This window comes from Nicotiana tabacum, chromosome 7 (assembly GCF_000715075.1).
Source record: "Nicotiana tabacum cultivar K326 chromosome 7, ASM71507v2, whole genome shotgun sequence".
Lineage (NCBI taxonomy): Eukaryota > Viridiplantae > Streptophyta > Magnoliopsida > Solanales > Solanaceae > Nicotiana > Nicotiana tabacum.
The window spans coordinates 92,750,014-92,774,936 of NC_134086.1; the positions used below are offsets into that span (position 1 = coordinate 92,750,014).

At 39.8% G+C, this 24,923-nt stretch overlaps 1 protein-coding gene across 1 annotated transcript; it reads left to right on the top strand.

Annotated features, from left to right (window-relative positions):
- Positions 1-373: 373 nt before the first annotated feature.
- On the top strand, positions 374-1,095 carry LOC142162171 (uncharacterized). The gene is made up of 2 exons (XM_075218494.1): positions 374-559; positions 685-1,095. Exons 1-2 carry the CDS (start codon positions 374-376, stop codon positions 1,093-1,095), a joined length of 597 nt encoding a protein of 198 aa, XP_075074595.1.
- Positions 1,096-24,923: the final 23,828 nt, after the last annotated feature.

Here is a 24,923-nt window from a genome sequence, read left to right on the forward strand (position 1 = left end):
TATAAGAGGGGACCACCTCCTTCTAATGAGCTGAATTAAACTCTTCTTCTAAACGATCTCTGTATCTCTCATTTCTCTCTTCTTTTTCTTCGTCATTTCTGTTGCATGTGTGAATTCCTCCTCAATTAGTGCAGATTTCATCATGGTATCATAGCGGCGATCACAGATTCATCTAAATTAGAAAGAAATTTGTAGAATCGAAGCTTGACTGTAGCTCCACGGAACTCCGATCTGTTTAGCCATGGCCGGAAATGAAGTTGCTTCACTGGATCATAATCATCTATTGTTTTTGCAACCTTAAAATGCTCCTAGACTTGTTCTAATATCGCTCAAGCTCACATGGCAAGACAATTATGCATTGTGGAGCTGCGCGATGAAATTGGCACTTCGGGAAAAGAGTAAACTAGGGTTTGTAGATGAAACCTATGTGAAGAGCACATATAGAGGCGAATTAGCAGAGCAATGGGAAAAATGCAATGCAATAGTTTTGTCGTGGACCGGGAGTACTGTATCAAATGAGCTAATGCCAAGCATTGTCTATGCTTCAAATGCTAGAAAGGTATGGAGTGATTTCCAGGAGAGGTTTGATAGATCAGATCTAACTAGAATCTATCATATTTGGACAACTATAGCGACATTGAGACAAGGTGCTGACTCTGTAACTTCGTATTTTCTAAAATGAAGGATTTATGGGACGAATTAGATGTGTTGGTGCCCCTATCTTCATGTGACTGTGGGGAGGCTAGACATTCAATTGAACATTTAAGATCACAACATGTAGTGCAGTTTCTTATGGGATTAAATGAAACTTACAGTAACATAAGGAGTAATGTACTAGCAAAAAGGCCTGTTGTGACAATTAATGAAGCTTATGAAATAGTTACTCAGGAAGAAAACCAAAGAGCCCTAGGAGTGGTTGATACACATAAGGAACCACTTACTATGTTAGCAGGAAAAGGTCCAGATTTTAGAGGTAAAAGGCCAGGAATCATTTGTGAGCATTGTGGATACAAAGGTAACCTTAAGGAGAATTGTTTTAAGATAATTGGCTATCCAGTTGATTTCAAGAGCAAGAGGAAAAATCAGACTGGATGAAGAAAGGTCTATACCAATAATGTGAATGTGAGCAATGAGAAAAATAAGGCAGCAGTTGTTCAGGTGCAGGGGAATGGACAATTCTTCACTGAAGAACAGTACAAGCAGCTTGTTCAACTTTTGTCAAAACCAGCAACACCTGAATGCTCTACTAACATGACAAGTATAATTTTCTTATTAGCAAATGCATGTATGTGTGATTTTGATTGGGTAATAGATACAGGAGCAACTCATCATGTCACATATACTAAGGATATTCAGAGTAATATGAGAGGAACTGATGATCAAGGAAGGAGTGAAGTGCAATTGCCCACAGGAAATAAGGAACAAATAACTCACACTGGGGAAACATCTATACTGGGAAATAAAACAGTTAAAAATGTCTTATATGTACTAGATTTTAAATTCAATCTGTTGTCTGTGTCAAAGCTCACCAAAGATCTCAGTTGCTCAGTCACATTCTTTCCTGTTTTTTGTATGTTTCAGGATCTTTATAGTGGCAGGGTGATGGGGATTGGTAGAGAGCACAATGATTATACTCGCTGAAGGAGAACATAACAGTAGTTATAGCAGGTTTATTGGTGAATAAAGGAGCTAAAAGTAAACTCTGGCACCTGAGATTAGGCCATGCATCTCTGAAGTCAATGCAGCATATCCCAGAATTGAGGAATAAAGTGGATATGCAGGTGCAAGAAAATTATAATGTGTGTCCATTATCTAGGCAGTGTAGGTTAGAGTTTCCTTCAAGTAATACTAGCTCAGAGTGTTCCTTTCAACTCATCCACCTAGATGTTTGGGGACCTCATAAGGTACCCACATATGATAGAAAATACTATTTTGTTACCATTGTGGATGATTACAGTAGATATACCTGGGTATGCTTTATTCAATCAAAGTGTGAAGTACTAGTTGTAATAAAGAACTTTCTTGTTATGATAAAAAATCAGTTTGGTGTTAATGTGAAAGTGTTGAGGTCTGATAATGGTAGTGAATTTTTAAATTCTCAATGCAATGAGTTTCTAGCATCTCTAGGAATTATACATCAGAGTAGCTGTCAATATACACCTCAAAAGAATAACACAGTGGAGAGGAAACACAGACATATCCTAGAAGTTACAAGGGCACTAATATTTCAAAGCTCAGTGCCAATGAGATTCTTGGGTGATTGTATGAGGACATCAGCATACTTGATTAATAAACTGCCCACAAGAGCGTTGCAAGGGAAATGTCCATATGAAATGCTGCATAACAAACCAACAAAGATAGAGAACCTAAGGGTGTTTTGTTGTTTGTGTTTTACAAGCAACTTATCAGGTGGTGACAAATTCAGTCCAAGAGCAAGAAAGTCGGTTCTTATAGGGTACTCTGAGACACAGAAGGGGTACAGATTGTTTGACTTGGATGCTAGAAAAGTGTTCATCAGTAGAAATGTGTCATTTAGAGAATAAGTGTTTCCTTTCAAGGAAGGAGCTCAAATCACTGAAGATGTGTTTCCATGTGAGCCTTTTATGCCAAATAATTCTTTACCTGAACAATCACTGCAGAGTTTTTCTAGTGAGGTTCAGAACACCACTGAGGAATCAAACTCCTCCACAACACATGGTCAAGTTGAAGCAGCCCAGTCACTAGTCATGGAACCAACAGCTACAACAGACACTGGATTCAATTGAAGATGCAGTGGACTCAGTTAACACTATTGATCCCACAGAGACAATCGATGTGCAACCAGGCATAGATCCAACTCCAAGCCAATCACTCACTGAACATGTGGCTACTGAAATAACTAGTGTCAGAAATCTAGCAGGACTACAAGGCCCTCCATATGGCTGAAAGATTATGTTACAAGCTCAAACACTCGAAAACATCCCCATTGCATTTCCAACAGCATCTCATATTCTCATTTGTCAACACATTATCAAGCTTACTTGGGAGTGTTCTCTGCAGCAGTTGAACCAAAAAGCTTTAAGAAAGCATGTCAGGACCAAAACTGGGTAGAAGCTATGTCACAAGAGATCAAGGCTCTTGAAGATAATGCAACATAGAGCATTGTTGATCTGCCTGCAGGAAAGAAGGATATAGGATCCAAGTGGGTGTTTAACATAAAGTATAAAGTAAATGGGGAAATAGAAAGGTACAAGGCTAGATTAGTAGTAAAGGGTTATACACAGCAAGAAGGGTTGGACTATCATGAGACTTTTTCTCCAGTGGCAAAAATGGTTACTGTTAGAACAATCATTAGCATAGCAACCTCTAAAGGCTGGGATCTTTTTCAAATGGATGTGAATAATGCTTTTTTGCAAGGGGATCTCTATGAAGATGTCTACATGGAACTGCCACAAGGTTTCCAGAGACAAGGGGAGTATAAGGTCTACAAACTACTTAAATCACTATATGGTCTTAAGCAGGCTTCAAGACATTAGAATATCAAGTTGACTGAAGCTTTGGTAAATGCAGGGTATCATCAGAGTGCTTTTGATCATTCACTCTTTACTAAGAACACAACATTAGACATTGTTGTTATCTTAGTATATGTGGATGACTTACTTATTACTGGAAGTAGTGCAGAGCTGATAAAGGAAGCCAAGCAGACATTACAGAACTCTTTTAAGGTTGAAGACCTAGGGGAGCTAAGGTACTTTCTTGGCATTGAAGTTTTGAGATCAAAAAAGGGGATCATACTTACACAAAGAAAATATGCACTCCAGTTGATATTAGAAGTTGGACTTGCAGGAGCTAAATCCATCTCCACTCCAATAGAGCTCAATAAGAAGCTGACCACTATTGAGTATGATAAGCATGTAGGGGTAAATAGATATGCAGAACTTGAGTACATAGGGAGCTATCAAAAATTGGTTGGTAAACTACTTTACCTGACCATCACCAGGCCAAACCTGAGTTTTGCTGTGCAGGTACTCAGTTAGTTTATGCAGCAGCCAAAGCAATCTCATTGGGATGCGGCACTGAGAGTAGTGAGATATGTAAAAGCAGCACCACGCCTTGGGATTTTGCTTGAAACAGGACCTATTGATACATTGTCTGCCTATTGTGATTCAGACTGGGCTTCTTGTCCTAATACTAAAAGATCTGTCACTGGGTATGTTATCAAATTGGGGAATTCTTTGCTCTCATGGAAGTCCAAGAAGCAACAGACTATCAGTCGAAGCTTTGCAGAAGCTGAGTACATGAGTTTAGCAACAGCTACTGCAGAAATCACATGGTTCCTAGGATTGCTTAAGGAACTACAGGTCCAGGTTCAGCAGCCAGTGTCCTGCATTGTGATAGTAAAGCAGCTCTACAAATAACTGTTAATCCTATATTCCATGAACGTACTAAACATATTAAGATCGATTGTCACTTTGTGAGAGAAAAGATCAAGAATGGGCAGTTGGCACCACAATAAATTTCCACCAATTTGCAGTTAGCTGATCTCATGACCAAAGGATTAGGGTATTCTCAACATCACTTTCTCTTGTCCAAGTTTGGGGTGCTGAATGTGTTTCAACCCCCATCTTTAAGGGGAGTATTTTTATGTGAGCTAGAAGTATACTAAGTATCTACTTAGAGGACTAAAGTGTAAATGTTGTATTAGTTGGTTAGAAGGTGGTTAATACTGTATAAGAGGGGACCATCTCCTTGTAATGACATGAATTAAGCTCTTCTTCTAAACGATCTCTGTATCTCTCATTTCTTTCTTTCTTTCTTCTTCTTCTTCATCATCATTTTTGTTGTGTAATGACTCGACCGGTCGTTTTGAACTTTTGTACTTTGCTCGCTAGTTCTCGGGCATGACTTGCTCTGTGTGATGCATTATAACTTATGTAAATCGTTGGTTTTGGTTTTCAGGGTAATCGAAATGAATTTGGAAGAACAGTTCTTAGTTTGAAGCTTGAAATTTGAAAAGTTTGACCAAGATTTGACTTGTTAGTATATGATCTTGGATCAAATTTTTTTTGATTTGATTAGTTCTGTTAGGTGATTTGGGAATTAGGAGCGTGATCGAAATGCATTTTGGAAGTCCGTGGAAGGTTTAGGCTTGAATTGGCGAAATTGAGATTTTAGCATTTTCCGGTTGATAGGTGAGATTTTTATATAGGGGTCGAAATGGAATTCCGGAAGCTGCAGTAGCTCTGTTGTATCATTTGTTACGTGTGTGCAAAATTTCAGGTCATTCGAACGTGGTTTGGTTGGGTTTTTGATCAAAAGCGTAATTTGGAAGTTCTTGGAATTCTTAGTCTTGAATCTGATGCGATTTTGGTATTTTGATATTGTTTTGAGTGTTCCGAAGTTTGGAACAAGTTCGAATGAGGTTATGGAATATGTTGGCATGTTTGATTGTGGTCCTGAGGGGCTCAGGCACGTTTTCGAATTGATTCCGGGCTATTTTTCCTTCATTTTCACTGCTGCGTTCTGCTGATATCTATGCCTCAGTTCTTCATCGCGTTTGCGAGTCACGTGTCGCGAACGCATACTGTATTCGCATGGAAGCAGCAAATTTCTCTTCGCGATCGCGAAGTGTGTCACGCGTACGTATAGTGTTAGGGGAGGACTCCTTCGCGTTCGCGCATGGCATATCGCGTTCGCATAGAGCCGGGCTAGGAGCTAGGCTGGAGGACCTTTCTTCATCACGTTCGCGAGTCTTGGGACGCGTTCACATAGCTCTATATCCAATGTGTATTGCGTTCGCGGGGCTGGTGCCGCGAACGCATAGAGCATTTTTGATGGCTGGTGTTCGAACGCTATAGTTATCCCGCGTTCGCGAATAAGGTTTTGATGCTTGGGCAGAATGTTTAAATAGCCATTGTTTGCGATTTTGGGGTTAACTTTCATCATTTTGGAGATTTTGGAGCTTTTTGAGAGGATTTGAAGAGGGATTCAAGATATAACACCCGGAGGTAAGATTTTTGAACTCAATACTCGATTCTTGTGTGAAATCTACCTAATTAATCATGGAAATTAAGCCTAAATTGAGGAATTAGGGCTTGAATTTGGAGACTGTAAATTGGGGATTTGAAGGGGCAATTGAGGTCCGATTTTGATGTTCTTGGTATGTATAGACTCATGAGAGGATGAGAATTTTATTGATGTGACTTTTATCGGATTCCGAGATGTGGGCCCGGGGCCGGGTTTGAGCAATTTCGGGATTTTTGATATGAATTGGATATTTTCGAGTGGGCTTTGTTCCCTTAGCATCTTTTAATAGTTATGTACTGATTGTGGCTAGATTTGGAGGATCCGGAGGTCGATTCATGAGGGCAAAGGCATAGCGTGCTAGAGTTTGAACCGGATCGAGGTAAATATTGATTGTAAATGTTGTCTTGAGGGTTTGAAACCCCAGATTTCATATTGTTATGCTATTTTGAGGTGACACGCACACTAGATGACGAGCGTGGAGTCGTGCACCATTGGGGATTGTGACTTGGTCCGTCCCGTACGACTGTTAAGTCGCGTATTTGATTTGAAATCTTATAATATTCCATATTTTAGAGATTGATATTATATTTTGGGATGTATGCCATGTTTGGGGCCTTGTGCCGACCTGTTGAGACCCTTAGGGGCATTTTCACTATTTTTCCTCATTCTATTTATTTTGAAAGCATATCCTCAGTCATGTTTTACCTGTTATTGTTTAAATCTGGTTTTATCACTTTACTTCTTAAAATGTGAAAACTATTTGGGCTGAGTTCCCTATTTTATTGATGGTCCGAGTGATCGTGAGGTTGATGACTGAAATAGACCGAGGGTCTGATTGTGAGGTTGATGACTGAGATAGATCGAGGGTCTGATTGTGAGGTTAATGACTGAGAAAGGCCAAGGGCCTGGTTGTGAGGATTATATATCTATGGATCGGGCTGCATGCCGCAGCAATATGTTGAATCGGGCTGCATGCCGCAACGATATAGCGCTTCAGCTGTAGGAGCCCTCCGGAGTCTGCATACCCCCAGTGAGTGCAATCGAGGATATAAATAGATATATGGATCGGGTTGCACACCGCAGCGATATATGGATCGGGTTGCACACCGCAACGATATATGGATCGGGTTGCATACCGCAACAATTACTATATGGTACTTATTGAGTGTGAGTACTGAGTGTGAACGCCGACTGATAAGAGTTGAGTCTCGAGGGACTGAGAGGCTTGCCTGAGGGGCTGTATACATATATATGAGTGATGCTTTGCCTGAGGAGCTTGTTTTGATGTAATTGTTGTTTTCACTCCTCTTTATACTGAGTCTCTGTTGAAAATGTTTCACAAATATTTTTAAACAACTTTCATTTAAGCTGGAGTTTTTATGAGATATTCGGTATTTAATCACTGATTTGGCTTTGTTATTCCACTAATATTTTTATGTTATGAGGTGTTTATGATTCCTGTTTTGCCCGAGGGGCTGTTTACGAACTATATTTTTACCTAAGGTGCCGATTATGGTTTTCATCTCTTTTATTATAAATGATATTGAATCCCTACTAAAACTGTTGGAAAGCATTTTTAAATGATTTTTACAAAAAACTAGATTTTAAATGAGATGATTGACTCGTATTCTAATTTGAAAGCATGTTGTGCCTATTGAGTTTATCATAAATGTGGATTCCTCGCTTCCTACTGCTCAGTCTTTATTTACTCTTATTACTTACTGGCTTGGAGTACTCACATTACTCCCTGCACCTCGTGTGCAGATTCAGATATTTCGGAACCTTGTAGCGGGTGTTGATTGCTCAGAGGCGGTGTCGTCGGAGTTAACAAGGTGGCTGCATGACGTTCGCATCATTGCTTTCCTTCCTCTCATTTTTGATTACTATATTTAGTACATTTGTAGACTCTTGTTGTATTCAGACCTTGGTAGATGCTCATGGCTAGTGACACCCCGATGTTGGGCTTATGTAATTATTCCACACTTTTCTTTTAAATTTTATTATGAGAATTATTATTTATAAATGATATAAAAAAAACTTTTATTAGAAAATGATTGATTCGAGAGTTGTGTCGGCTAGCCTAGTTTCACGATAGGCGCCATCACGACCAAGTCGATTTTGGGTCGTGACAAGTTGGTATCAGAGCCTAGGTTACATAGGTCTCACGAGTCATGAGTAGGTTTAGTAGAGTCTTGCGGATCGGTACGGAGGCGTCTGTATTTATCCTCGGGAGGCTGCAGAACCTTTAGGAAAAACTTCACATTCTTGAATTCTTATCGTGTGTCCTTGATTCAGCTTGAAAAGTAACTCTTTGAATTCCTTCCACGCGTTCGTATGCACGCATGAGCGCTTAGTATCCGATGTGCATTGATGGCTTGTGATTCCCCGATCAAGGGGGGAAATATGATCTCTGTGTGTTGATGTGGGGCTAGTCTGGAAGACTTGAGGCCGGATTTTTGCCTATAGCTCGAGCCTTGAGCTGTTAATTTTGTGAGCGCGTGCTTCTAGATCTATATGTTCTGTTGTGTCCCTATTAAGGGGAGTAATGACTGGATAGCTACGTGATGGGTATGTTATGACTGCGAGGTGTATTCATATGATTTGGAAATGACGAGAAGGGTCTACTGGAGGATAGAAGAACTACCAGGTACTTGATTTCCATCTCGATTTGAGGTATAGCCTCGAGTTATGGGTATGTGAAGAATCTTTTCATGTGTCCTAGTTGGGAGTGAAGTAAATTTCATGTTACGGTATGAGTTCAAACTCAGGAAGATTAAGTGACTGCGTAATGTTTATGACGGTGGAAGGTATACAAAAATGTTAGTTTGAGGCAAAGTAGGTGGGGTTATCTCCCGCGGAGTGTTCTAAAGTTGTGTGATACTTATATTGTCTGTTAGAAGATCTCATTTACAAGTAAATTTTATGTATTGGAATTTAAATTTGAGTCGCTTAAGAGAGTGGGGTTCAACTGCTACGAGAGTGAATGCGAAATTTACATAAGATTTAAAGTACCGGGTGGTTTGTGTTTCACGAGTGTATGAAGGGTTGAGTTTAAATTTCACTATGGTATTATGGCAGCAATAGGGTATATGCATTACGAGTTATTGTGTGTGTTTTGGTCTATGGCTTCGAGCCAAGTGGGGGAGTCTGCTATTAATTAGTTGATTGCGCGGTTATGTGCTATGTTGGTTCCAATTTGAGGCGTACTGGTGAATCATTATGGCCTACGAAGATTGAGACTGGGGAGGCTCGAGTAAAGGAAATTTTTTGACAAAGATTATAATATGCTTCATAGGTGTGTGGAAATCACAGAATGTCTTGAGTTGTTATTGGTAATGGATGCTCGGTGCATAGAGCATGAAGTTGCTTGGTTATTCTAGAATGAGGTTACACTATGCGGTGTCGGAGTGCTATTGAGGCATGGGTGGTTCTGTTCGTTTGATCAGGCTAATTGCGGTTTGATTAGAGTGAATGACTCTCGAGAATGGTTTTAATGTGTTCAAGATTTTACATGTAACAATTGGGTATTTTCAAGTTGTATATGTGGCTAGAACCTGAATTTTGATTGGAAGATGTCAAGACTTATGGTATTTTCTATATTAATTATGGAATTCTATATATCAGTATCAAGAAGGTGAAAGTAATGGCTTTGGATTCGTAAGAAGTCTCTTCAGGGTAAGCATTTTGAACGTGGTGCTGTTGGGAATATCTAGAGAGTATTTAGCGGCTTATGGACCGTAAGATGGTTTAGATTTATGCTTGGGTCTCATGTGGTAATTTTGAGTTGAGGAATAGCGATGTTATAGCAAGAAGGAGTATCAAGTTGAAGGTAAATTAGGAGGGAACTCGGATAGTTGGGATAGCTTGGTAGTAGGCCGAGTCGGTATGGTAAGGATATGAATAGTACTTGGATGCTTACGAGGTAATGAGTTTGTATAGGTGTTTCGCGGAAATTCTTTTGGGTTCTAGTGACCTGCGTAACTCGGTTGAGTTAGAAGGATTCAGTCCTGACAGTTTAGTGTTGTGCAAATGGAACTCGGAGAGTTCTAGATGGTTTCCACCACAGTTAGAGAGGTATATTTTTCCTATTGGCATGAGGAGCATGGGATGTATAATGATCTTCTCCTAGATGGGATCGAATAGAAAAGTTCTTGGCTAGTTGAGTAAGTATTTGCTTGTAGCTCCAAACTGAAGGGCCATGACTAGCACCCGACCACACTTGCCGAGCACCAACGTACATTTCATCTAACCTTCAAATTTATCTTTTAAGGCTGACGAGATCAATATAAATGGTAGACCTAGATCATGGACAACCAGCAATAAAATATGATGGCATGAATATACATAGCAGGGGATGACCAGACAATCAAGAAACTACATATAAGGTATGAGCTACCACGCTACTATGAAAGACTATACAACAAAAACTAGCCGACAAGGCATACCAAACTATACATGAGCCGACACCTGTCTATGAGCCTCTAAAAGAACATAAGTGTTGCAACATAGCCGGAACAGGGCCCCGACATACCCATAATGTCTATAACAAAAATTGCATACCAAGACCAAGGCAAGTCCGGAGAAGGGATCTCGCCAATCACCGCTGAACTGGACAGTCTACTGTGGTGGGGGAGCTGCACCTGTCTGTCTATCAGGACCTGCAGCACGACATGCAACGTCCACAAATAAAAGGACGTCAGTACGAATAAAGTACTGAGTATGTAAGGCAAGGAACCATAAATACGATCAGTAATGTAAGCAAGGATAAAGAATATACCACCTGTAACATCTTAGTACCTCTGAGGGCTACTTACATGAAATGCATGATACATATGTATAAATACATAAACCTTTAAAGCATTCGCCTCTGTGGGCATCATCATCAGCATATCGTACCCGGCCATAATAGGCTCGGTAGAATCGTACCCGGCCACGTGGAGCTCGGTAAAACCCAACTGATCAGTGGTTGCACAATAGGTGCCGTACCCGGCCAACTATAGCGTGGCTCGGTAGAGTAAAATAGATACATATATATAATGCATGCTCGACTCATGGAATCACATTCTAAACCTTTCGGAGTGACGTAAGGTCGGTATCCTCTATACACGTTATTAGGACTAACTCTTCACTATGAACCTTATAAGATTTAGGAAGTACGAACAACATTGATAACATAAGAATAAGAGAAGTAACATTAACATCAATCGTTCCATAAGAGGGAAAACAATGTAAGTACTGCTAGCTTCTAAGAGTAGAGTATCTTGGAAGCTCGTTCATTACATTATGTACAATCGGAGTCGTGCAAAAGAAGGAAAGGGATAGCCTCACATACCTTGTATATACTGCCCCAATCTCAAGCTATGCAATTGTCAAAACTTCTTAGTCTACAATAAGAGAAACGATACTACCGTTATCATTTAAGCGTCATAACTATTATGTATCGACCACAACCTATTTTACGATGAAACGGACAGCACCTCCCATATATATATGACCTCACAATATTCAAAACAGTCACCAAACAGCCCAAACAACATCAATAATAAACATATTGAGCCTCCCAAAATAGTCCACACATAGCCTAATCACTCCATACATACGACGACCACCGTAGTCGTGTCAAACAACCTGGAAATGTTACGAATAACTATCAGCCCATAACCCTACATATATATGGTGTTTCTCCACACCCTTCCTCCTCCAAAACTCCACAAGATAGTAGTAAAATACGCAGCCCAACAACAACGCAAAACAGTCCACAAAACAATAACATTACTACCAAGCCTTTCGATATATATCTCACAAGTTCTAGCTTCAATGGCTTAGCCGCAACTTGGATAATCTTAAATACATATAGAGTAAGAGGTTCCTTACCTTTATACAGAAAGAACAACTCCAATTTGACCTTAAATTTCCATGAAATATCCCTCCAATGCTGCCACAACAACAAAAAAGCGAAACTAGCGATCAATTAGTGTTTTTCGGCACTAGAATCACTTTAGAAGGCTTGAAATCACCTAGGATTGATATTAAGAACATGAGGGGGTATTTACAGAACATAAACCCTTTAAAACAACCTCCCACACGAGCTGGAACAACACAAAAATGAGCAACAACAAGAAGAACAAGAGACTTACTAGCGCCACGGAATTCCCGACACTTGATTTGTGTTGTTTGCCCCTTTTTTGGGTCTTGAATCTTGAGAGAACCTTGAGAGTATGTTCCTAGGGTTCTAAGGTCTGAAAATAGTGAAAAGAAATGACTTAAAACGGGTAGGAGTCATCCTATATAGGTCCAAATATCTTAAACCGACTTAGTGGGCCCCATAGAGAGGTGTTTGGCGCAGTCTCGCGAAAATGCGAATATCTCTCTACTCCAAGATCGTATCGATGAACGGTTTAATGCGTTGGAAACTAGACTCATAGATATTTAATTTGGTTGGCATATCACCCCGTAATTCCTTGTAAATTATGAGAAAAGATTAGAAACATTTGACCTAATGTTTAAGTAAAATTATGAACCTAAGTTGCGACAACTTTTGTCGACTTTTGTTTCATAACTCGTTTGACTTCAAGACTTATGATACGGATATTATATGATTAAAATACCTTAATAAATGACCTCTTGAGTGTATTAAGCACCGCTAGATTACCTGAAAATACGAGTTACAACATCCTTGATTCGTTTAACTTCTAATACTGGTTAATCACCCTTATACACTCTTGTATCACTTAAGACCAATAGGATTGACTTCTTATCATCTCAAATATAATTCCTTCTTGGATTTATGTTAACTAATATATGGAATGAACTAACACATGCGGATATGGGTTGTAACACCCTCCCCCCCTTAAGAACATTCGTCCTCGAATGTAAGGGTTTATGGGGAGTTTAAATCATCGTGGATTCCAATGGAAATTTCCGATCAATTTTCCCCTATAAAATGGTCACTAGAAAAACTTGCAAGTAATTAAGCCCAACATATGGCTTCACAAGGCTACACAAAGCATTATGCGTATTTACATTATCTACATATCACCATTTTGTATTAAGGAGGAGTATTCTCAAATTATTGCTTACCTCATAGAGCCGTTTCTTCTTCCAATGTATCCTGTCTTCCAACAGCATCCTTGTTATCTTCATTCTGGAATAAGTAAGGGTATTTAGACTTCATCTCCTCTTCTGCTTCCCATGTCATTTCTTCCATATTTTTGTTCCTCCACAATACTTTGACGGAAGCTACATCTTTTGTTCTCAGCTTGCGGACTTGCCGATCTAATATCGCCAATGGCACTTCTTCATATGATAGGTCCTCTATAACTTGTAAATCTTTGATAGGGATGACTCGAGAAGGGTCTCCAATACATTTTCTCAACATAGATACATGGAATACCGGGTGGACAAATTCCAATTCTGATGGCAATTCTAACTCATAAGCAACCTGTCCAATCCGTCGAAGAATTTTATACGGCCCGATATACCTTGGACTCAGCTTACCTTTCTTCCCAAAACGCATAATACCCTTCATTGGTGAGATCCTCAGGAAAACCCAATCACCAACCTCAAACTCTAGATCACGACGTCGGACATCAGAATAAGATTTTTGCCTGCTTTGTGCCGTCCTCAATCGCTCCTGTATCACTTTCACCTTCTCAATAGCTTGGTGAATCAAATCTGGCCCATATAATTCTGTTTCACCGACTTCGAACCATCCAACTGGTGATCTACATCTCCTCCCGTATAGTGCCTCGTATGGGGCCATTTTAATACTGGAATGGTAGCTATTGTTATAGGCGAATTCTATGAGTGGAAGATGATCATCCCAATTCCCCTTAAAATCTAGAACACATGCTCGTAGCATATCTTCCAGCGTCTAAATGGTACGTTCAGCCTGTCCGTCAGTCTGCGGATGAAATGCAGTGCTGAGATTTACTTGTGTGCCTAAACCCTTCTGGAAAGACCTCCAAAAGTTAGCCGTAAATTGAGCTCCTCGGTCTGATATAATAGATATGGGCACACCATGAAGCCTAACAATCTCCTTGATATACAACTTTGCATAATCTTCAGCCGCGTAAGTTGTCTTCACTGGCAGAAAATGGGCACATTTTGTAAGTTGATCAATTATCACCCAGATGGAGTCAAACTTATGATAAGAGAGAGGTAATCCAATAATGAAGTCCATATTAATCACCTCCCACTTCCAGGTCGGAATCTCTATATTTTGAAGCAATCCACCGGGTTTCTGATGTTCTATCTTTACTTGTTGACAATTGGGACACTGGGCTACAAATTCAGCAATAGACTTCTTCATATTATCCCACCAATACTGCTCCTTGACATCATGATACATCTTTGTCGAGCCGGGATGGATGGAATATCGGGATTGATGAATCTCATTCATAATCTTCTCTCGCAACCCTGCCACATTAGGCACACACAATCGGCTCTGGTATCTCAGTGCCCCATCTTTTCCGATCCTAAAAGCCATACTTTTACACTGTTGAATGCTTTCTCTTAATCGTACTAAGATAGGATCTTCATATTGTCGTGCTTTTACCTCGGCTACCAAAGATGATTCTGATGTATTCTGTACAGTAACACCTCCGTCATCAGAGTCTAACAATCTGATTCTCATATTGGCTAGCTGATGAAGCTCTTTAATCAACCCCCATCTACCTGCCTCAATATGTACTAAGCTTCCCATTGATTTACGGCTGAGAGCGTCTGCCACAACATTGGCTTTACCGGGATGATACAATATCTCGACGTCGTAGTCTTTCAATAATTCAAGCCACCTACGCTGCCTCAAATTCAACTCTTTCTGCTTGAAGATGTATTGTAAACTCTTGTGATCTGTGTAGATGTCAACATGGACGCCGTATAAGTAGTGCCGCCATATCTTCAAAGCATATATTACTGCAGTCAATTCCAAATCATGGGTTGGATAATTCTTTTCATGCTTCTTCAATTGTCTTGATGCATAAGCAATCACATTCCCACGCTGCATCAATACGCACCCCAAACCTATACCTGAGGCATCACAATATACCACATAACCTTCTGTTCCTTCAGGAAGAGTGAGCACTGGTGCAGATGTCAATCGATTCTTCAGCTCCTGAAAACTACGTTCATAAGTGTCAGACCACTGGAATTTGGTAGCTTTTTGTGTTAACTTAGTCAATGGTGATGATATAGAGGAAAATCCTTCTACAAACCGCCTATAATATCCTGCTAGTCCTAGGAAGCTGCGGACTTCTGATGGTGTTGTAGGTCTCGGCCAATTCTTTACTGCATCGATCTTCTGAGTGTCGACACTAATACCCTCATCAGATATCACATGGCCAAGGAATGCTACTGAGATCAGCCAGAATTCACATTTGGAGAGCTTAGCATATAACTTACGATCCTGAAGCGTCTGTAATACTATCCGCAAGTGGCCCGCATGTTCCGCCTCCGAACGAGAATACACTAGAATGTCATCAATGAATACAATCACGAACACATCAAGATAGGGCCTGAATATAGTATTCATGAGATCCATAAAAGTTGCTGGGGCATTTGTTAGCCCGAACGACATCACCAAGAACTCAAAGTGCCCATATCTTGTCCGGAAGGCCGTCTTTGGAATATCCTTCTCCCTAACCCTCACCTGATGATACCCTGAACGTAAATCAATCTTAGAGAAATACTTGGCACCCTGGAGTTGGTCAAACAGGTCATCAATTCTTGGAAGTGGATACTTGTTCTTTATAGTAGACTTATTCAACTGTCGATAGTCGATACACATCCATAACGACCCGTCTTTCTTCCGCACGAATAGGACTGGTGCACCCCAAGGTGAAGTGATAGGCCTAATAAAGCCCTTATCCAGCAAGTCCTTCAACTGCACCTTCAACTCTCGCAACTCTGCCGGGGCCATTCTGTATGGAGGAATAGAGATCGGTTGAGTGTCAAGCAACACATCAATGCTAAACTCAACCTCCCTTTCAGGAGGAAGGCCTGGGAGTTCATCTGGGAAAACATCTGGGAATTCGTTGACAACAGGGATTGATTGTAAAGTAGGTGGTTTCGCCTCCGCATTCCTAACGCGAACGAGATGATAAATGTAACCTTTTGAGATCATTTTCCTTGCCTTAAGATAGGAAATAAACCTACCTTTTGGTGTAGCAATGTTCCCTTTCCATTCAATGACGGGTTCACCCGGAAATTGGAACCTAACCATCTTCGTACGACAGTCAACATTTGCATAGCATGAGGCCAACCAGTCCATTCCCATTATCACATCAAAATCAACCATTTCTAACTCAAATAAATTTGCTGAGGTTTGACGACTACAAATCATCACAGTGCAACCTCTATATACCCTTCTAGCAATCACAGAATCTCCTATCGGAGTAGATACCGCGAGGGGTTTACTTATCAATTCAGGTTCAATGCCAAACTTATTAGCCACAAAGGGTGTAACATATGATAATGTAGATCCCGGATCAATCAGCGCATATACATCATAAGAAAACACAGATATAATACCTGTAACAACATCTGGAGACGACTCGAGATCCTGTCGACCTACTAGAGCATAGGTTCGATTTTGAGCACCACTCGAACTCGGCACTGCACCTCTACCCCTACCACGACCTGTCGACTGCTGAAAACCCCGTGCTGGAGGTCGAACTGATGAGGAAGAACCAGACACAGATCCAGTCGGCTGAGCCATACCATCACCTCCTCTATTAGGACAATCCCGCATCATATGGCCAGGCTGCCCGCACGAATAGCATGCATCAGAACCTCGACGACACAGTCCAAAGTGGGCCTTGCCGCACTGATCACAATGTGGTGTTGGGGGTCTCATCTGACTAGTATCCCTGGGATGTTGCGAGCCAGATGCCCGCGAACTCTGACCTGGACCAGAATAGGATCGATCATATCGAGGCCTCTGAAACTATGGAGGAGCACTAGCTACAGGTGGCGCCGAACTCCTCGAAAACTGTGGCCTGATGCGGCCTCTGAAGTCATCAGAATACCCTGCAAATCTCGCCCTCTTATGCTGGACTCTATCCTGCTCCCTAACTGCCCTCTGCTGGCGCTTACGATCCTCTAGGGTCTGGGCATAAGCTTGAATACGGGAAATATCCATGCCCTCCACCAAGGAGGCTGTCGTACACTCATTTATTAGATGTGGTCCCAACCCATTCACGAACATATGCACCCTATCACTCATCTCGGCCACCATATGGGGAGCATACCTTGCCAAAGAATCAAACTGCATATTGTACTCTCGCACACTCATATTACCTTGTCTAAGGTTCAAGAACTTATCAGCTCTAGCTCGTCGTATCTCAACTGGCAAGTAGTGACGAAGAAATGCCTCAGAAAATTCCTTCCACACAGTTGGAGGAGGGTTCGGACCCCTGGATCTCTCCCAACTATCATACCAGAGAACCGCTAAATCCCGTAGCCGATAAGAAGCCAACTCTACTGCCTCTGTATCACTAACATGCATAACCCGAAGTGTACGATGAACCTGGTCAATAAAAGTTTGTGGGTCCTCCTTGGGGTCTGATCCGGTAAACACTGGAGGGTCTAAATTAATAAAATCACGAACTCTTGTACTAACTGGTTTCTCAGCAGCACCTGTATTCTGCCTCTGAGCCTGAGCAGCTACCAAGCTAGTCAATAACTGCAAAGCACTCCGCATATCCTGGTCTGGAGTGCTAGACGGAGGAACTGGAGGCGCTGGGTGCCTTCTAATATCCTCTGGAGGAGATGGAGTAGATGAGGTATGAGAGGGCATCTCACTTTGAGCCTCACTTTGTCCTGCTCTGACTTGGGGCACCTGACTGGTACCCTCTCCTGCTGCTGTATCAAGCCGTCTACTAATCGTTTGCTTCCTAGTCGAAGGCATCACTGAAAAAAACAAGGTGAATATTAGAGACGAACACTTACGACTCAACTCTACGCACGATCTAGATTCAGGAAGAAGGTAACAACCCTAGATGTCATGTAGCCTCCTGATTATAAATGTGGCGCGCTACACATCCATAATCAAGACTCTACTAGACACGGCTCATAGACAACCCCTAGGACAGACTTGCTCTGATACCAAGTTTGTCACGACCCAAACTGAAGGGCCATGACTAGCACCCGACCACACTTGCCGAGCACCAACGTACATTTCATCTAACCTTCATTATTATCTTTTAAGGCTGACGAGATCAATATAAATGGTAGACCTAGATCATGGACAACCAGCAATAAAATATGATGGCATGAATATACATAGCAGGGGATGACCAGACAATCAAGAAACTACATATAAGGTATGAGCTACCACGCTACTATGAAAGACTATACAACAAAAACTAGCCGACAAGGCATACCAAACTATACATGAGCCGACACCTGTCTATGAGCCTCTAAAAGAACATAAGTGTTGCAACATAGCCGGAACAGGGCCCCGACATACCCATAATGTCTATAACAAAAATTGCATACCAAGACCAAGGCAAGTCCGAAGAAGGGATCTCGCCAATCACCGCTGAACTGGACAGTCTACTGTGGTGGGGGAGCTACACCTGTCTGTCTATCAGGACCTGCAGCACGACATGCAGCGTCCACAAATAAAAGGACGTCAGTACGAATAAAGTACTCAGTATGTAAGGCAAGGAACCATAAATACGATCAGTAATGTAAGCAAGGATAAAGAATATACCACCTGTAACATCTTAGTACCTCTGAGGGCTACTTACATGAAATGCATGATACATATGTATAAATACATAAACCTTTAAAGCATTCGCCTCTGTGGGCATCATCATCAGCATATCGTACCCGGCCATAATAGGCTCGGTAGAATCGTACCCGGCCACGTGGAGCTCGGTAAAACCCAACTGATCAGTGGTTGCACAATAGGTGCCGTACCCGGCCAACTATAGCGTGGCTCGGTAGAGTAAAATAGATACATATATATAATGCATGCTCGACTCATGGAATCACATTCTAAACCTTTCGGAGTGACGTAAGGTCGGTATCCTCTATACACGTTATTAGGACTAACTCTTCACTATGAACCTTATAAGATTTAGGAAGTACGAACAACATTGATAACATAAGAATAAGAGAAGTAACATTAACATCAATCGTTCCATAAGAGGGAAAACAATGTAAGTACTGCTAGCTTCTAAGAGTAGAGTATCTTGGAAGCTCGTTCATTACATTATGTACAATCAGAGTCGTGCAAAAGAAGGAAAGGGATAGCCTCACATACCTTGTATATACTGCCCCAATCTCAAGCTATGCAATTGTCAAAACTTCTTAGTCTACAATAAGAGAAACGATACTATCGTTATCATTTAAGCGTCATAACTATTATGTATCGACCACAACCTATTTTACGATGAAACGGACAGCACCTCCCATATATATATGACCTCACAACATTCAAAACAGTCACCAAACAGCCCAAACAACATCAATAATAAACATATTGAGCCTCCCAAAATAGTCCACACATAGCCTAATCACTCCATACATACGACGACCACCGTAGTCGTGTCAAACAACCTGGAAATGTTACGAATAACTATCAGCCCATAACCCTACATATATATGGTGTTTCTCAACACCCTTCCTCCTCCAAAACTCCACAAGATAGTAGTAAAATACGCAGCCCAACAACAACGCAAAACAGTCCACAAAACAATAACATTACTACCAAGCCTTTCGATATATATCTCACAAGTTCTAGCTTCAATGGCTTAGCCACAACTTGGATAATCTTAAATACATATAGAGTAAGAGGTTCCTTACCTTTATACAGAAAGAAAAACTCCAATTTGACCTTAAATTTCCATGAAATATCCCTCCAATGCTGCCACAACAACAAAAAAGCGAAACTAGCGATCAATTAGTGTTTTTCGGCACTAGAATCACTTTAGAAGGCTTGAAATCACCTAGGATTGATATTAAGAACATGAGGGGGTATTTACAGAACATAAACCCTTTAAAAAAACCTCCCACACGAGCTGGAACAACACAAAAATGAGCAACAACAAGAAGAACAAGAGACTTACTAGCGCCACGGAATTCCCGACACTTGATTTGTGTTGTTTGCCCCTTTTTTGGGTCTTGAATCTTGAGAGAACCTTGAGAGTATGTTCCTAGGGTTCTAAGGTCTGAAAATAGTGAAAAGAAATGACTTAAAACGGGTAGGAGTCATCCTATATAGGTCCAAATATCTTAAACCGACTTAGTGGGCCCCATAGAGAGGTGTTTGGCGCAGTCTCGCAAAAATGCGAATATCTCTCTACTCCAAGATCGTATCGATGAACGGTTTAATGCGTTGGAAACTAGACTCATAGATATTTAATTTGGTTGGCATATCACCCCGTAATTCCTTGTAAATTATGAGAAAAGATTAGAAACATTTGACCTAATGTTTAAGTAAAATTATGAACCTAAGTTGCGACAACTTTTGTCGACTTTTGTTTCATAACTCGTTTGACTTCAAGACTTATGATACAGATATTATATGATTAAAATACCTTAATAAATGACCTCTTGAGTGTATTAAGCACCGCTAGATTACCTGAAAATACGAGTTACAACATCCTTGATTCGTTTAACTTCTAATACTGGTTAATCACCCTTATACACTCTTGTATCACTTAAGACCAATAGGATTGACTTCTTATCATCTCAAATATAATTCCTTCTTGGATTTATGTTAACTAATATATGGCATGAACTAACACATGCGGATATGGGTTGTAACAAATTGCTTGTAGCTCTAAGTGGATTATGAAGTTCTCATAATTTTCATTTAGGTGGTATAGTATATGCAGTATATTGTGTGGGGTTTAGATATGCATGTGTAAGGTCACGGTTCGGTTTTGAAAGAAAGATCATAAATTCTTAAATAGCATAGGCAGCTTCAGGTGACTAGATAAATGAGATCACTGATTGGTGTGGCTTGATAAGGGTATACATTTTAGAAGGGGCGATGTGTTTAAGTTATGGATGCTTTATTGGTATTGCAGCACTATCTCGTCTGATGATATTTGAGTTTGTTTAGTGGCACAGAAGAATTATGGGTGTACACCTCATGAGATGATTGAGTATTAGAGGTATGTTGTATATTCGAGCGGCGAAATTGGGATCGGATATGGTAATTCGTGTGCTTTATGGACTTGGAGATTGAAAGTTCTCATAAACAGGTTAGCTCGTGGTTGTGGACGGTAAAGATGTGGGTAAGTTAGTCAGATAATAATATGTGCTATGATTTCGTCATCGTGAACCTTTGGAGGGATATTTATCTGTTGTGGGTGACTAGAGTTGATGTGTGGATCATTGGTAGACCTATATGGATGTGAGTTCTGCATCGAGATGACGTTGTTGACTTCGAGTTGCTATTGGTGAGGGATGTGTTGATTCGATTGTTATTGAGCTATTAGTGTTCTGAGGTGATCTATGGATTACTTTTCTGTGTTGCGAGACATTATGATTTGTTGGTTATAGGCACAGATGGTGCGGTTCCATTGGGGTTTCATACTGGAATTCGAGCGGGAAGAGAACTGGGTATTGCTCGGTGGATGGCGTATCGGTTATGTCCTTTCGAGTTGTGTGGTGTTATGTAATTGCCTCGCAGTGGTTATGATGATTGCTTTGGTTTTAGACATCATATTGCGCACGGTTGTTGATTTTGAGCATAGTAACTTAAGGTGTCTCATGTGGACCAGTATTTGGATGAGATCGCACATTGGAGCGAAGCTATGTGGAAGTATGATACTGCGGGTTAGATTTGTGTGTTCTGTTTCTACACTGTGTGGCGGGTTCTCAGCCTTGTGTTGTGGTGGTGCTAGTGAGCTTGCGGTACATCTCTTTCATTTGAGTAATTTTCATGAATTGAGTAAGTTCGGATCGTGGCTTATTGGTGCACGGACTGCACAAGTCGTGGCTTTAGTCTGTATTGATGTGTCAATGTCACCAGAGTAGTTGTGTTGGATTAGATGAGATCGTCAGGATTTCTAATGGCTGCAAACGGATTTGATTTTAGCATGTTGGAAGGATAATATCGAGGTTCAGCTCAGAAATTTGCTATGGTCCTTGCCAAAGGAGAAGTGGTTTCATGAATGGTTGATCTGAGAAAACGGTTATGGCTTACTGTGTGTTTCATTTATCATTGGCAGTATATGAAATTGTTGGAATGAGACTCTAGTTGATAAGAGGTTTCATATCGATATTTAGTTGTTGTGTGCAGCTGCTGTGATTAGAAGTTATCGTTGCAAGCGTTTGAGTTATGTGGTATATCATGTAATTGCACCGAGGTTGCGGGTATGGGTTATTACAGCTTGTTCGGGCTTAGTCAGAGTATAAAAGTGAGATTTTGATTTTGTGGATGATTTTAGAAGTGGAAAGGTGGTTCTAAGGTTCATGGGCTAGGTTGGAATGTGAAATTTCAGTTATATTGTGTTATCGGATCTATACGAGATAGGGTGACGTGAGATCACCCCCGGGTATGTGCGTGGTAAGGTTATTCAGCGATTGGTTGGCTTTTGGAACAACTCTGGGCACATTTGAGGACGAACGTATGTTTAAGTGGGGGAGGATCTAACAACCCGACCGGTCGTTTTGAGCTTTTGCACTTTGCTCGCCAGTGTCACACCTCCTTTTTTCCTACACCCCAGAAAGGGTATAAGGGAGTTTTTTCCAACTTAAAGTGACAATCGAAACGGGATTCATTTATTATTAAAAATTCAGAGTCGCCACTTGGGATAATTTATGGTGTTCCAAGTCACCGGTTCAAATCCCGAATCGAGGAAAAGATTGAATCTGTTTTACAGTCCGCGAACACAGAAATCCGGGCAAGGAATTCTGTTAACCCGGGAGAAGGTGTTAGGCATTCCCCGGTTCCGTGGTTCTAGCACGGTTGCTCAACTGTTATAATTGGCCTATTATCTGATTTTAATACATGTTTTAGCCTATGGTTAAATTTTAACTTATTAACCGCTCTTATTCATTTTTTAGGAAGATTGCAACGTCATTTAAAATATGTCTTGAACCACGTCACATAAATGCACCCGCGGTCCACGACACATTTTATTTAACGTTGTTGGGATTTGGATTTGGGTCACATGAAATGCACACCCGAGTTTAGAAGGTAATTTTAAATTACGCGCCTAAAGCAACTACGTATTTTTCAACTTTGCGAGGGCCATAGAAAATACGCTAAATAGCATGCCTCGAATTCTATGGATTTAAAATTAATTAAATAAGGGTCATGCGTTTTGAGGTTTTATTGTGGATGGAGTGGTATAATTGATAAGTACAAAAGACCTAAAGAAATGGGTTAGCTACATGTATATCACTGGAGCCTTTTGTTGTAGCATACTACAATTCAGAAAGGTGGAGTTGATATTTATGTGAAAATAACAAAAGACAGGTGCCAACTTTGGGTTCATCTCCATATCATCTTCAAAAGACCGACTTTCGATTTCAAATTCTAGAAAGAAACTAACAAAATTTTATAGCAAAATAATGAATCTTAAATGACCATATGAGCACAAAAAAGAAAAAGAAATCATGCTGAGAACTATTCGGATGAACCAGAAGGAACAAAACAAATATGGACATACAAAAATGCATTTTAAACTTGATTATAACAAAGAACACGTAAAGTAATTAATTTATTTAACACTATGCTAAAGAGAAAGTTGTAGTATCACCACTATAACTTCTACAGTACCATTTTGAAGAAGAAGAAGTTGAATCTTCACATGGTTAATTTAAGAAAATATGCAGCCAATAACATAAATTGAAGATTAGATCATTCCACTAACGCAATCTATTTTTTTTACATCTTAACGTTGACAAATTGTTCAACTTCACATACTTCTTTAAATTTCAAAATATGAACATGGTGCTACATGATCTTGAAATCTAAATATAAATAAAACAATACCTGCTAGTTACAAGTCATGAGCCAAGAAAAATAAAATAAAAAGTAAAAAATAAAATAAAATAAAGAAAAAAAACAAAAACGAGACAGAGTCATGAACATACTAAAATAACGGTAATATTTGCAAATCTCAATTCACTCAATCAAAGAAACATCATTCATGCGAACAGATCCAATACGAAAGAAACTTTATCAAAAGAACCAAATCAATTTACTTCTGCTTCAATAAAGATGCTCCGACATTTTTTAACTCAAGAGCTTGAATTACATACCTACAAGAGAGTGAATTCAAATGAATAAAATCTGAAAGTTGTAGAATCAATACAGCAACAACAACAACAAAATCTCTATCAACTCTTCTTCAAACCAAAGATTCAAGGCGCGAAATGTTGAAAGAAATATTTAATGAAAACCTTCGACCTAAATTTCTCTATTCCCCCTCTCTTCTTCTTTTTTTCTTCTCAAATTTTCTCTTCTATTTATAGCAAAATTTTTAAAATTTTTTCATATTTTTTTTAAAAAAAATATTTTATTATTTTATTATTTTTAATTAAAAGAATCCCACTTACAAATTGCATTTATTATTTTTTATAAAAAGAAATCCCACATTTCTTTACTTTTATTTTTTAAATTCCAAATTTAATTACTTTTATATTATTTAAAAATCCGACTTTTTTTTACTTTTTAAAAGAGAATTCCACTTATTTAACTTTTTTTAAAAAAACAATCCACTTTCTTTTGCTTTTCTTTTAAAAATGCTACTTTCTTTTACTTTAATTTTTTTTAATTTTCAGATACCTTTATATTTATTTTTTAATTCCAACTTTCTTTTAATTTTTATTTTTTTTTAAAATTTCCACAAATCTTTACTTTTATTTTTTTAATTTTCTACTTTCTTTTACTTTTTGAAAGAGAATTCCACCTACTTTACTTTTATTTTTTTTATTCAATACTTCCC

Coding starts and splice junctions, on each gene's coding strand:
- LOC142162171 (XM_075218494.1), top strand. CDS start 374: ATGAAATTGGCACTTCGGGAAAAGAGTAAACTAGGGTTTGTAGATGAA. Junction 560..684: donor ATGCTTCAAATGCTAGAAAG/GTATGGAGTGAT, acceptor TCTAAAATGAAG/GATTTATGGGACGAATTAGA.